The 16,376-nt window shown below is 37.2% G+C and overlaps 1 protein-coding gene across 1 annotated transcript in view; it reads left to right on the top strand.

Moving 5' to 3' along the window:
* Positions 1 to 1,491: 1,491 nt before the first annotated feature.
* ARHGAP45 (Rho GTPase activating protein 45) overlaps positions 1,492 to 16,376 on the top strand; it is a 238,609-nt gene continuing 223,724 nt past the window's right edge. The window contains exon 1 of the mRNA XM_053702812.1: positions 1,492 to 1,790. Within this exon, the coding sequence (XP_053558787.1) occupies positions 1,707 to 1,790 (84 nt within the window). The 5' untranslated portion in view covers positions 1,492 to 1,706. The remainder of the gene's footprint in view (positions 1,791 to 16,376) is intronic.

Genomic DNA, 16,376 nt, shown 5'->3' with positions numbered 1-16,376 from the left:
TATACTTAGGGTTAATATAGATAATATAGCTAGGGGGTAGGTAGATTAAATAAGGCATTAATCATTTTAATAGAGATGGCGGCGGTGTAAGTGGCTTACATTAGGGGTTAATAATATTAATATAGCTGGCGGCGGTATAGGGGGATTAGATTAGGGGTTAATAATTTTTATATAGGTGGCGGCGGTGTAAGGGGTCAGATTAGGGGATAGATAAGGTAGATGGCGGCGGTTTTAGGGGCTCACAGTAGGGGGTTAGTTTATGTAGATGGCGGCGGGGTCCGGGAGCGGCGGTTTAGGGGTTAATAACTTTAGTAGGGATTTCGGGGGGGGGGGATCGCGGTTGACAGGTAGATAGACATTGCGCACGCGTTAGGTGTTAGGTTTATTTTAGAAGATCGCGGTTGACAGGGAGATAGACATTGCGCATGCGTTAGGTGTTAGGTTTATTTTAGCAGCCAGTTTAGGAAGTTACGGGGCTCCAATAGTCAGCGTAAGGCTTCTTACGGCTGCTTTTTGTGGCGAGGTGAAAATGGAGTAAGTTTTCTCCATTTTCGCCACGTAAGTCCTTACGCTGCATATTGGATACCAAACTGCGCGGGTTTGGTATACCTGCCTATGGCCCAAAAAACTACGGGCGACGGCAGAAATATACGGGCGTAACTTCTAGGTTTACGCCGTATATGTGATACCAAACCCGCGCAAATATTGGCGTCGCCGGATTTTGCGGGCGACGATTTATATCGGATCGACCCCCAGATGTTAATTTAAAGGGACAGTGTACACCAATTTTCCTATAACTGCATGTAATAGACACTACTATAAAGAAGAATATGCACAGATACTGATCCAAAAAAATCAGTATAAACCTTTTAAATTCTTACTTAGAAGCTCCCAGTTTAGCTCTGTTGATGAGGTTAAGTTATGACACCCACTGAAAGGGGCTGGGAAAACAAAAAGTGCAGACACTCCTCATCCCCCGTCCCTGCATATAAAATGAGAGAAAACATAAACAGGAGCCAGCAGTAGTCTGTAAATATGAGTATACATCTAAAACTTTGGGGCTTGGTTAGGAGTCTAAAAATCAGCAAAATGTTATTAAAAAAATAAGAAAAATTATACATTGTTACAAAAACACTCCCAGATGGGCTGTATAAAATGGATCATCTACAATACATTTATGCAAAGAAAAATCTAGTGAACAATGTCCCTTTAATCCTTTTTAACTGGTCTACATATGTTTATATTTTATTTTTACCTAATTTTCTTTGTAACTCCTCCTATTGTTCAATTTAAACCCTCTATAATTCTTCTAATTGCTGTATATAACCCTGCCTTAGAAATCAGCTTGTCTTCTTGTTGTAAAGAAATGTTTTGTACACACACACACAGATATGTGACGTGCAAACAGTTGTGGGAGGGAACAGGATGCAATTGTGGTCCCCAGCACTGACAGGGTTAACGCCCACTGCCTCTTCCTGTCTGTCAGTTTTTGGGCACTAATCAGCCAATAAGGAAGCACTCTTACATCACATGGCATCTGACAGTAGCCTTGTCGTGCACCCTGCTCTACCTCTTAGAGCACCTTAAAAATTTGCACCCCTAAAAGGGGGCTGCAGGTGCGGGTAACGGGGGTGATCACAGAAGCAACACGGTGGAGGGGGCACGACCAGTGACACCAGGAAGAGTAAAGACACACACCAACCAGGATGTTTTCAAGGAAGAAGAGGGAACTGATGAAAACCCCGTCCTTATCAAAGAAAAGCAGAGCAGGAAGCCCAGCACCACACAGCGTGAGTTTTACTGAGCCACCCTACATAATATTACAGTTATCACTACACACAGTGTGATACTCACTGAGCAATACTGCACTATAACACTGTTACATTCTCTTTATCACACTGATCCTTATTGTAACTAGCACCAACACAAGGTGATATTCACTGAGCAATACGTTACATTCTCTTTATCACACTGATCCTTATTGTAACTAGCACTAACACAGTGTGATACTCACTGAGCAATACTGCACTATAGCACTAAGTTACATTCTCTTTATCACACTGATCCTTATTGTAACTAGCACCAACACAAGGGGATATTCACTGAGCAATACTGCACTATAGCACTAAGTTACCTTCTCTTTATCACACTGATCCTTATTGTAACTAGCACCAACACAAGGCGATATTCACTGAGCAACTGCACTCCAACTACTCGCACACAATGTTATGTATCACAGGGCCACACTGAGCCTTAGAGGGACCCCTCTTGTTCTTGTGTAAAAAAAAAATTGATTGTACCACACACTCTAGAGTCTAAAAAGCAAAATCTCTAATCTAGGTTTTAAAAATGCTGTAAATTACTTAAACCAGCTATTTGATTTGCAGCATTAGGTTACAACATTTGCTTTCTGGCATCTCTAAGTAACATGAGATGAGCATATTTTTCATATAAATGCAAGAAATGTTTAAAGTCCTTTAAATTTAACCAGCACACACAGGGACAAATACACTAACTCAACTGTTACAGTACACAATACTACACAATACAGTACACAATACTACAGCTTGCACTAATGCAGAAGGCTGAAGCTGTATTTGTGCTAGCACCATACTGTAAGATATTCACAGAGCAGCATGGGGGTTTACTGCAATTACTGATACAGCATAGAGAAATTGTAACAACATTGCTGTAAAAAAAGGATAATTTTAAAATACCACATCCATAAAACAGCAATGTTTCAGGCTACATACAGTACTTAGTCATGTTTGTTAAAAACATAAACATATTTATTCATATGTAAACTGGACATTAATAAGTTAAAGGGACATTAAACACTAAATACATGCTAGATAGAATGATGCATTCAAAGAAAAGATTAGTCCATGACTAACATGTAGATTTATTTTTAAAAGTTTCATTAGTTGTTTAAAAAGTGCCAAAATAAGTGTAAAGTTTTAGTGTCTATAAAACACTGGGAGCTGCCATGTTGTAACTTGTGTTATCTTCTCTGCTGTGGCCAATTAGGGACAGTTATACATAGGTCATTAGAGTGTGCAGCCAATGGCTGTGTGGAATATAACAGTGTTCTGCACTTCCATTTCTAACAGGAACTGAAAAGCTCACAATTTCAGATTGGAATTACAGGCAAAGTGGACAAAATAAGTAATTAAAGTATATTGCAGACTTCTTTTTATATATGTGATTTATCATTTTATATTACTATCTCAAAGTGTGTAATGTCCCTTTAAGCAATGAAAAAGACATTCAAACAGCCAACATGAGCTACTTAGGAAAAAAAAAAGGTAAAATGCTGCTGAAACTCCCCCCCCCCCCCTCCAAAAAAAAAAAAAACATAACATATTCTTATTGACTGGAATACAAGTGTCTAATTGTCCCTGGGTACTATATAGTTGGTGTTATTGGGTCAAATTCATAGATGCTTGTGAGATTGCTGAGGGGCCTTCAAATCATGGGTTGAAATTTATTGAGCCCAATTTCCCCTATCTTTCTGTGTGTATTGTTAGTGGGCGTTCCTGTCAACATTAGGTACCCAATAGGTACAAAACCCTTTCTCCAGGCTGCTTGGGGACAGGAAAAGATTTAGATTTCGGAACAGTTTGGATTTTGGAATGTTTGTAAATTTGAATCAGTAAAATTGGACAGCTTGGAGAGGGAATTAAATCAAGCGTAAACAACAATATCTTATGTAATTTAGGCAATATTCATTGTTATAATACACCTTACCCATGCATCATAAAGGTAGTTTTATATCATCTGTATTACGTTTTGTATACATAGTACCATCAGAAAGTACAGTACACTAATCAGAACAGTAACTTTCCCTGATTATCACACTATTAAAATTTTCATACAATCTTACTCTTGTACCTCTCACAAGGTCACTCTCTAATACCTATGTTATTCTATTACGTAAATGCACCAAAAGTGACTTATTGTAAATAGGCAAATAGAAAACCATAGCAATTAGGAGAGTAAGACTTGGTGGATCAGGTTAGTGAGTTTTACAGTTATTGTATATCATACAGCAAATAACTGTGCACAACATAAGCCACACTACATCACACTGCACATTAAACTTACAAGGGTAGAAGATATTGCAGCAATTGATAAGTCTCACTAAACAATATTGCAATTAAAGCATCACATTTTTCTGCACAACCCAACAGCATGTCCTACTTAGCATGGTACTGTGACTCATACTAAGTCTCATTACACCATAGTGCATGAACCTCATTACATCATCTGTATACTTACCCCTGCTGTACTCTAATGCTGTATGACCAGCAGGTGATCAGGGAAAAGCAGTAGGTGTGGTCATGATAAGATCTTGTATTATAATCCATAGTCATGGAGCTCCTGTCAGCTATTTACCCAAACTGGACCTCAGTTTAGACCCCATTGCCTGAAACCATTGTCAGGTGTATGTCTTTATCCAACCTCAGATCAGACCTTTAACTTGAAAACTCTGCCAGTTATATGACCTTGCCAGACCTCAGATCGGACCCATGGCCCAGAGGCTCCTCTCAGTCATGCCCAGATCTGATCTACAGCCCTGTCAGGTATATTCTCACTGCAGATCTTAGATAAGACTCATTTAGTCAGGTGTGTTCTTACATATATTTTACAGGACAGGAAATTGAAATGCCTGACTGGCAGAGCATAGCAAATGTATACACACTGTATTACCCGCTGTGTTCCATCAAAATACTGAACAACCTACAGCTGACTGGGCATGGGTATGTGGGTCACACAAAAGCCCCACACTTGATACCACCATGTATATTTTTCACAACTGAGTAGTCATTTTATCCCCATGGTTGTCAGTAACAACAATTTTAACACCCCCAGGGCTGCCTGTAACAATAGAAAATGCAGTGTTACTTCTTTTTTGGGACATATTTGCAATACATAGAGGCATAGGGGACCCTTTACATTTAGCTGACACTTAGGTGACACTTAATATAACTATTAACAGAAGGGATACTCTCTAAAGTAGAAGTACACTTATGCTAGTAGAGGCAATTTGTAGCACACTATCTATCCATCTTGCATTACCAGGTCCCCAGAATAAAGGTGAAACTTATGTGATAGTCAGCAGCAAACAGAAACAATAACCAATGATAAAAAAAATATTAAAAAAAATTAAAACAATTACTCTGGGGCCGATTTATCATAGTCCAAGTGGACATTGATAAATGCCGACAGCATACGCTGTTGGTATTTATCATTGCACAAGCATTTCTAGTGAAATGCTTGTGCAATGGTGCCCCCTGCACAATCGCGGCCAATCGGCCACTAGCAGGGGGTGTCAATCAACCCAATTGTATCTGATCGGGCGGATTGATGTCCGCAGCCTCAGAGGTGGCCGACGAGATAAAGAGCAGCGGTCTTAAGACCACTGCTTCTTAACTCCTGTTTCCGGCGAGCCTGAAGGCTTGTGCGGAAAAAGGTGATTAGGGGGCATGATAAATCAGCCCCACAGTGTCATCTAGAGATGCAACATGTTTCTCTCATGTTGCATCTCTCTGTTGTCATCTTGTAGATAACAGAGTGTTCTTTGTTTTTATTTTTTAATAAATTATTTTTCTATTGGATTGTGTTCTTGTTTGCAAAATAAATACCACATGTATATTGCAATAATGTTTCACTTACAATAATGAAACATTTTAGGCTAGATTAGAAGAGGTGTGCTATTTAGCACTTTTGCTAAAGCACAAGCACCACCAGAAGTAAACTTTTAACACGCGCGGGTTATAGAGCGTGTTACAAGTTGAAAGTAAATGGTTTGCGCACAAGTGAAAGCGCTGAACCTGATACCACGTTAGACCAAGTGCGCTCAACCCAAAGGTAGTTATGCATATTTCACATCCAATGTTATTTATATATATATTGTATATATTTGTATACATGTACATATATACATATAAAAATGCATACATACACACACATATTTACACACATATATATATATATATATATATATATATATAATCCTTATAAAACTTTTTAATTAATATTTATATAAATACTTTTTATCAAATAGTGTATATATGGGCGTAACACTTTATTCTAAAGTATTTATGTTGTGATTGATGCACATTTATTTTTAGATCTTCACTAGCGCTTACCCGACAAGCGCAAATTTAGAGATTGTGCACTGCGGTGCGCATTTACTTTCAATTTGTAATACGCTTGCAAGTTAACATGGGTGAGATACATTTAACGTGCCACTTGTAATCTAAAAAAAAGATGATAGGGGGCGCCCTTAGTGCGTTATCCGGTGACTAGTGACTGGTAACACTATCAATAAACAATTAAGGATATTTCAGCAGTGAATATAACAGTAGGTGTAACCCATAACATATGAAATATACTATGTCAAAAAAAGACTCAAAGCATATGGTAATGCTATATAAATGATATAGCAGAGAACACAAAATTAGCAGTGAATCGCATAAATTAAAGATGTGCCGGTAGCATACAATTGTGAATCAAAACAGTCAAAAAATATAAATATATAAATATAGTGATAACAAGTCCTTGAATGACTTGTGTGCAATATCGCTATAGGTAGATCAGTGGATACAATCAAGGCAGCTGTCTGTAGAGGATCAAGGCCACGATCCAGAGTCATTGATCTGCAGTGGATAGAAGAAGACAGAAGCGCCACATGGCCCAATATTGTAGGGTACAATTGAAATGATACGTGTGATAATCGAACTCACATGTGGTATAACACCCCTAGTGGTGTAGAAGGAGCAATCTGGGATCAATAGTAGTCACCCAGTGTATGTGTTTACAATCTGTGGAGTATAAAGCAGAGGGGTGCCTATATGGCCTAGTATTGCTGGTGCAAATGAGAACAAACTAGAGAAACAATGTTTCACTCACATTTGGAAGAGCACCTCCCTTGGTGCAGTAGAGGCAATCTGGGATAAATGTAGTCACCCAGTAGACTAGATCTCTGGCAGTCAGGAACTCTCAGTTGTCCAGTCTCTCAATGGTGGTATCAAGTGAGGATTGTAAGGTAAAAAGGTATAATGATGTATAAAAAATTGATCTGGCAGCAAGTGGTAAGTTAAAAAACTTACTTTATTTAAAAGGTAAAAACAGTAGCAACGCGTTTCTCAGCCAACCAGTGGCTGTTTCATCAGGCTTAGTGAAAAAGTTAACCTTAAAAAACTAGGCCCTACATAGTTTTATTTATATATATATATATATATATATATATATATATATATATATATACGTAATGTGCTGCTACATAAAATATATAGACGTTACATTTATGCATTTTAGTATGAAGGTTTAATACTATGGTATCCAAACATCCTAGAGGCCACTGAATGAGACAGTGAACACTTTGAGATTATAATATAAAATGTTTATTTAGACATAACAAAAAAATCAAATTTGCAATTCACTTATTATTTACTTTGCCCCTTTATCCGTAATTTAAGTCTGTAGTTGTTATCTCATAATTTCTGCTGCAGCCAAACAATGTACGTTTTGTTAACACAATGACAAGTCATGTCATCTCAAGACTCAAGTCCTGATTGGCTCCTCCAAATAAAGGTAAGCACCGGTTGGAGCTTGATGATTAAAAAACAACTGCAGCAAACAAAGTGTTAATATGTTCTAACATCCAGACTCCAGAAAATTGTTGTAATAATAAAAAGGTTACTGTCCCTTTAAGCAAAACAAACAAACAGTTTCATAAACAAAATGCTGGTGTATCTTAGCAACATTCATAAACATGCATGTTTCTCAAGTATGTTTTAACTGAAAACTGTATATTCTATTATGAATTCACTTGTTTAGTTCTGATCTATAAAATCTACTGAATGCTTACATGGAAGCCTATGCCTAGTGCAGATTACCAGCTTGTTTAGTTCTGATCTATAAAATCTACTGAATGCTTACATGGAAGCCTATGCCTAGTGCAGATTACCAGCCTGTTTATTTCTGATCTATAAAATCTGCTGAATGCTTACATGGAAGCCTATGCCTAGCGCAGATTACCAGCTTGTTTATTTCTGATCTATAAAATCTACTGAATGCTTACATGGAAGCCTATGCCTAGTGCAGATTACCATCTTATTTATCTCTGATCTATAAAATCTACTCAATGCTTACATGGAAGCCTATGCCTAGCGCAGATTACCAGCTTGTTTAGTTCTGATCTATAAAATCTGCTGAATGCTTACATGGAAGCCTATGCCTAGTGCAGATTACCAGCGTGTTTATTTCTGATCCATAAAATCTGCTGAATGCTTACATGGAAGCCTATGCCTAGTGCAGATTACCATCTTATTTATTTCTGATCTATAAAATCTACTCAATGCTTACATGGAAGCCTATGCCTAGCACAGATTACCAGCTTGTTTAGTTCTGATCTATAAAATCTGCTGAATGCTTACATGGAAGCCTATGCCTAGTGCAGATTACCATTTTATTTATATCTGATCTATAAAATCTACTCAATGCTTACATGGAAGCCTATGCCTAGCGCAGATTACCAGCTTGTTTAGTTCTGATCTATAAAATCTGCTGAATGCTTACATGGAAGCCTATGCCTAGTGCAGATTACCATCTTGTTTAGTTCTGATCTATAAAATCTGCTGAATGCTTACATGGAAGCCTATGCCTAGCGCAGATTACCAGCTTGTTTATTTCTGATCTATAAAATCTACTGAATGCTTACATGGAAGCCTATGCCTAGTGCAGATTACCATCTTATTTATTTCTGATCTATAAAATCTACTCAATGCTTACATGGAAGCCTATGCCTAGCGCAGATTACCAGCTTGTTTAGTTCTGATCTATAAAATCTGCTGAATGCTTACATGGAAGCCTATGCCTAGTGCAGATTACCAGCCTGTTTATTTCTGATCTATAAAATCTGCTGAATGCTTACATGGAAGCATATGCCTAGCGCAGATTACCAGCTTGTTTATTTCTGATCTATAAAATCTACTGAATGCTTACATGGAAGCCTATGCCTAGTGCAGATTACCATCTTATTTATTTCTGATCTATAAAATCTACTCAATGCTTACATGGAAGCCTATGCCTAGCGCAGATTACCAGCTTGTTTAGTTCTGATCTATAAAATCTGCTGAATGCTTACATGGAAGCCTATGCCTAGTGCAGATTACCAGCCTGTTTATTTCTGATCTATAAAATCTGCTGAATGCTTACATGGAAGCCTATGCCTAGCGCAGATTACCAGCTTGTTTATTTCTGATCTATAAAATCTACTGAATGCTTACATGGAAGCCTATGCCTAGTGCAGATTACCATCTTATTTATTTCTGATCTATAAAATCTACTCAATGCTTACATGGAAGCCTATGCCTAGCGCAGATTACCAGCTTGTTTAGTTCTGATCTATAAAATCTGCTGAATGCTTACATGGAAGCCTATGCCTAGTGCAGATTACCAGCGGGTTTATTTCTGATCTATAAAATCTACTCAATGCTTACATGGAAGCCTATGCCTAGCACAGATTACCAGCTTGTTTAGTTCTGATCTATAAAATCTGCTGAATGCTTACATGGAAGCCTATGCCTAGTGCAGATTACCATCTTGTTTAGTTCTGATCTATAAAATCTGCTGAATGCTTACATGGAAGCCTATGCCTAGCGCAGATTACCAGCTTGTTTATTTCTGATCTATAAAATCTACTGAATGCTTACATGGAAGCCTATGCCTAGTGCAGATTACCATCTTATTTATTTCTGATCTATAAAATCTACTCAATGCTTACATGGAAGCCTATGCCTAGCGCAGATTACCAGCTTGTTTAGTTCTGATCTATAAAATCTGCTGAATGCTTACATGGAAGCCTATGCCTAGTGCAGATTACCAGCCTGTTTATTTCTGATCTATAAAATCTGCTGAATGCTTACATGGAAGCCTATGCCTAGCGCAGATTACCAGCTTGTTTAGTTCTGATCCATAAAATCTGCTGAATGCTTACATGGAAGCCTATGCCTAGTGCAGATTACCAGCTTATTTATTTCTGATCTATAAAATCTACTCAATGCTTACATGGAAGCCTATGCCTAGCACAGATTACCAGCTTGTTTAGTTCTGATCTATAAAATCTGCTGAATGCTTACATGGAAGCCTATGCCTAGTGCAGATTACCATTTTATTTATATCTGATCTATAAAATCTACTCAATGCTTACATGGAAGCCTATGCCTAGCGCAGATTACCAGCTTGTTTAGTTCTGATCTATAAAATCTGCTGAATGCTTACATGGAAGCCTATGCCTAGTGCAGATTACCATCTTGTTTAGTTCTGATCTATAAAATCTGCTGAATGCTTACATGGAAGCCTATGCCTAGCGCAGATTACCAGCTTGTTTATTTCTGATCTATAAAATCTACTGAATGCTTACATGGAAGCCTATGCCTAGTGCAGATTACCATCTTATTTATTTCTGATCTATAAAATCTACTCAATGCTTACATGGAAGCCTATGCCTAGCGCAGATTACCAGCTTGTTTAGTTCTGATCTATAAAATCTGCTGAATGCTTACATGGAAGCCTATGCCTAGTGCAGATTACCATTTTATTTATATCTGATCTATAAAATCTACTCAATGCTTACATGGAAGCCTATGCCTAGCGCAGATTACCAGCTTGTTTAGTTCTGATCTATAAAATCTGCTGAATGCTTACATGGAAGCCTATGCCTAGTGCAGATTACCAGCTTGTTTAGTTCTGATCTATAAAATCTGCTGAATGCTTACATGGAAGCCTATGCCTAGCGCAGATTACCAGCTTGTTTATTTCTGATCTATAAAATCTACTGAATGCTTACATGGAAGCCTATGCCTAGTGCAGATTACCATCTTATTTATTTCTGATCTATAAAATCTACTCAATGCTTACATGGAAGCCTATGCCTAGCACAGATTACCAGCTTGTTTAGTTCTGATCTATAAAATCTGCTGAATGCTTACATGGAAGCCTATGCCTAGTGCAGATTACCATTTTATTTATATCTGATCTATAAAATCTACTCAATGCTTACATGGAAGCCTATGCCTAGCGCAGATTACCAGCTTGTTTAGTTCTGATCTATAAAATCTGCTGAATGCTTACATGGAAGCCTATGCCTAGCGCAGATTACCAGCTTGTTTAGTTCTGATCTATAAAATCTGCTGAATGCTTACATGGAAGCCTATGCCTAGCGCAGATTACCAGCTTGTTTAGTTCTGATCTATAAAATCTGCTGAATGCTTACATGGAAGCCTATGCCTAGTGCAGATTACCATCTTGTTTAGTTCTGATCTATAAAATCTGCTGAATGCTTACATGGAAGCCTATGCCTAATGCAGATTACTAGCTTGTTTATTTCTGATCTATAAAATCTACTCAATGCTTACATGGAAGCCTATGCCTAGAGCAGATTACCATCTTGTTTATTTCTGATCTATAAAATCTACTGAATGCTTACATGGAATCTTATGCCTAGCACAGATTACCAGCGTGTTTATTTCTGATCTATAAAATCTTCTGAATGCTTACATGGAAGCCTATACCTAGTGCAGATTACCAGTTTGTTTATTTCTGATCTATAAAATCTACTCAATGCTTACATGGAAGCCTATGCCTAGTGCAGATTACCATCTTGTTTATTTCTGATCTATAAAATCTACTGAATGCTTACATGGAAGCCTATGCCTAGTGCAGATTACCAGTTTGTTTATTTCTGATCTATAAAATCTACTCAATGCTTACATGGAAGCCTATGCCTAGTGCAGATTACCAGTTTGTTTATTTCTGATCTATAAAATCTGCTGAATGCTTGCATGGAAGCCTATGCCTAGTGCAGATTACCAGCTTGTTTAGTTCTGATCTATAAAATCTGCTGAATGCTTACATGGAAGCCTATGCCTAGTGCAGATTACCAGCTTGTTTATTTCTGATCTATAAAATCTGCTGAATGCTTACATGGAAGCCTATGCCTAGTGCAGATTACCAGCTTGTTTATTTCTGATCTATAAAATCTGCTGAATGCTTACATGGAAGCCTATGCCTAGTGCAGATTACCATTTTATTTATTTCTGATCTATAAAATCTACTCAATGCTTACATGGAAGCCTATGCCTAGTCCAGATTACCATCTTATTTATTTCTGATCTATAAAATCTACTCAATGCTTACATGGAAGCCTATGCCTAGTGCAGATTACCATCTTGTTTAGTTCTGATCTATAAAATCTGCTTAATGCTTACATGGAAGCCTATGCCTAGTGCAGATTACCATTTTATTTATATCTGATCTATAAAATCTACTCAATGCTTACATGGAAGCCTATGCCTGGCGCAGATTACCAGCTTGTTTAGTTCTGATCTATAAAATCTGCTGAATGCTTACATGGAAGCCTATGCCTAGTGCAGATTACCAGCTTGTTTAGTTCTGATCTATAAAATCTGCTGAATGCTTACATGGAAGCCTATGCCTAGCGCAGATTACCAGCTTGTTTAGTTCTGATCTATAAAATCTGCTGAATGCTTACATGGAAGCCTAGGCCTAGTGCAGATTACCATCTTGTTTAGTTCTGATCTATAAAATCTGCTGAATGCTTACATGGAAGCCTATGCCTAGTGCAGATTACTAGCTTGTTTATTTCTGATCTATAAAATCTACTCAATGCTTACATGGAAGCCTATGCCTAGAGCAGATTACCATCTTGTTTATTTCTGATCTATAAAATCTACTGAATGCTTACATGGAAGCTTATGCCTAGCACAGATTACCAGCGTGTTTATTTCTGATCTATAAAATCTACTGAATGCTTACATGGAAGCCTATGCCTAGTGCAGATTACCAGCGTGTTTATTTATGATCTATAAAATCTTCTGAATGCTTACATGGAAGCCTATACCTAGTGCAGATTACCAGTTTGTTTATTTCTGATCTATAAAATCTACTCAATGCTTACATGGAAGCCTATGCCTAGTGCAGATTACCAGCTTGTTTATTTCTGATCTATAAAATCTACTGAATGCTTACATGGAAGCCTATGCCTAGTGCAGATTACCAGTTTGTTTATTTCTGATCTATAAAATCTACTCAATGCTTACATGGAAGCCTATGCCTAGTGCAGATTACCAGTTTGTTTATTTCTGATCTATAAAATCTGCTGAATGCTTGCATGGAAGCCTATGCCTAGTGCAGATTATCAGATTGTTTATTTCTGATCTATAAAATCTGCTGAATGCTTACATGGAAGCCTATGCCTAGTACAGATTACCAGCTTGTTTATTTCTGATCTATAAAATCTGCTGAATGCTTACATGGAAGCCTATGCCTAGTGCAGATTACCAGCTTGTTTATTTCTGATCTATAAAATCTGTTGAATGCTTACATGGAAGCCTATGCCTAGTGCAGATTACCATCTTGTTTATTTCTGATCTATAAAATCTACTGAATGCTTACATGGAAGCCTATGCCTAGCACAGATTACCAGCTTGTTTATTTCTGATCTATAAAATCTGTTGAATGCTTACATGGAAGCCTATGCCTAGTGCAGATTACCAGCTTGTTTATTTCTGATCTATAAAATCTACTCAATGCTTACATGGAAGCCTATGCCTAGAGCAGATTACCAGCTTGTTTATTTCTGATCTATAAAATCTACTGAATGCTTACATGGAAGCTTATGCCTAGCACAGATTACCAGCGTGTTTATTTCTGATCTATAAAATCTACTGAATGCTTACATGGAAGCCTATGCCTAGTGCAGATTACCAGCGTGTTTATCTCTGATCTATAAAATCTACTGAATGCTTACATGGAAGCCTATGCCTAGTGCAGATTACCAGTTTGTTTATTTCTGATCTATAAAATCTACTCAGTGCTTACATGGAAGCCTATGCCTAGTGCAGATTACCAGCTTGTTTATTTCTGATCTATAAAATCTACTCAATGCTTACATGGAAGCCTATGCCTAGTGCAGATTAACAGTTTGTTTATTTCTGATCTATAAAATCTACTCAATGCTTACATGGAAGACTATGCCTAGTGCAGATTACCAGTTTGTTTATTTCTGATCTATAAAATCTGCTGAATGCTTGCATGGAAGCCTATGCCTAGTGCAGATTACCAGCTTGTTTATTTCTGATCTATAAAATCTGCTGAATGCTTACATGGAAGCCTATACCTAGTGCAGATTACCAGCTTGTTTATTTCTGATCTATAAAATCTGCTGAATGCTTACATGGAAGCCTATGCCTAGTGCAGATTACCAGCTTGTTTATTTCTGATCTATAAAATCTGTTGAATGCTTATATGGAAGCCTATGCCTAGTGCAGATTACCATCTTGTTTATTTCTGATCTATAAAATCTACTGAATGCTTACATGGAAGCCTATGCCTAGCACAGATTACCAGCTTGTTTATTTCTGATCTATAAAATCTGTTGAATGCTTACATGAAAGCCTATGCCTATTGCAGATTACCAGCTTGTTTATTTCTGATCTATAAAATCTACTGAATGCTTACATGGAAGCCTATGCCTAGTGCAGATTGCCAGCGTGTTTATTTCTGATCTATAAAATCTACTGAATGCTTACATGGAAGCCTATGCCTAGTGCAGATTACCAGTTTGTTTATTTCTGATCTATAAAATCTACTCAATGCTTACATGGAAGCCTATGCCTAGTGCAGATTACCAGCTTGTTTATTTCTGATCTATAAAATCTACTCAATGCTTACATGGAAGCCTATGCCTAGTGCAGATTAACAGTTTGTTTATTTCTGATCTATAAAATCTACTCAATGCTTACATGGAAGCCTATGCCTAGTGCAGATTACCAGCTTGTTTATTTCTGATCTATAAAATCTACTGAATGCTTACATGGAAGCCTATGCCTAGCACAGATTACCAGCTTGTTTATTTCTGATCTATAAAATCTGTTGAATGCTTACATGGAAGCCTATGCCTAGTGCAGATTACCAGCTTGTTTATTTCTGATCTATAAAATCTACTGAATGCTTACATGGAAGCCTATGCCTAGCACAGATTACCAGCTTGTTTATTTCTGATCTATAAAATCTGTTGAATGCTTAAATAGAAGCCTATGCCTAGTGCAGATTACCAGCTTGTTTATTTCTGATCTATAAAATCTAATGAATGCTTACATGGAAGCCTATGCCTAGCGCAGATTACCAGCTTGTTTATTTCTGATCTATAAAATCTGCTGAATGCTTACATGGAAGCCTATGCCCATTGCCTAGTGCAGATTACCAGCAGTATAGATTTTTACAGTCGGATGTTAGGGTTGCTGCCTGCATGATGCTGCTGTACTGTTGTACACTGCCCGCTCATTATTGAAACTCATTACTGGTTATTGGTACCGCGCGTTTGCAGTAGCGATCAGAAAATTAACCAGATATCTGATCTCTGGTTAATTTTCTAAAGTGCCCCAAATGCCCTCAAAATAGAGGGCATTATATTTTTTATTAAAAAAAATCTAGCTTTACTAGGCAGTTTTGGGGCTTTAAAGTTGGTGGGAGTGGGGTGTTAGAAGAAAAACGGCACTGAAAAGTGCAAGTGTTAATATGTGTATATACACATATTAACACATAAATATATATGTATATAGTCATATATATTTAAACATGCTATGCTACTTAGGCCCTTCGCTGCACGAGGTTCTGATGCCATCTCTGACGGCATCAGAACAAGGCTCCCATAGTAGCCTATGGAAGCGCAATGCTTCCTAGCAATGCAAATGCGATCTTGCGTATGAGTATGTTATTTTTATTTATTTATTTTGCTTGAAACAAATGTTAAGTAAAAGCTATTTAATTTTACACTGAATCTAATACTGCAGTATTGTTATTTTGGTGGGGGGGGGAGAGGGGCATGCCTCTGCAAGTTTGACAAGAAAACATTGATTTATTGAGGACAGGAACATTTATATATTTATTGTATATATATATATATATATATATATTGTAGATTTTCAAAGAAACAAAACAATGAAATCAATTTTTATATGTCAGCTTTTTAGGTAAACAAAAAAAAGTTAAATACTCTGTCCCTTTAAAAAACAGATTTACAGTATAGCTGGGGACAGATATAAAGTTAAACAAAAGGAGCAGTTGTTGTCATTATGTTATAATAGGTGGTCATAATGCCAGTATATTAGAAACATTAGTATTGTTTAAGAATGATGTTCAGAGGTATTGCTTTCACCTTTTTTTCATATAATTGTTAAATGTGTAGCCTTGTAGTAAAGGTGAGATCATGTTCAAAATGCATTAAAGGGACATGAAACCCAAAATTATTCTTTCATGATGTAGATATAGCATACAATTATAAA

Source organism: Bombina bombina, chromosome 2 (genome assembly GCF_027579735.1).
Source record: "Bombina bombina isolate aBomBom1 chromosome 2, aBomBom1.pri, whole genome shotgun sequence".
In the NCBI taxonomy this organism is placed as follows: Eukaryota; Metazoa; Chordata; class Amphibia; order Anura; family Bombinatoridae; genus Bombina; species Bombina bombina.
The sequence above is the reverse complement of the archived record's forward strand: the minus strand, read 5'-3'. Positions and strand labels throughout refer to the sequence as shown.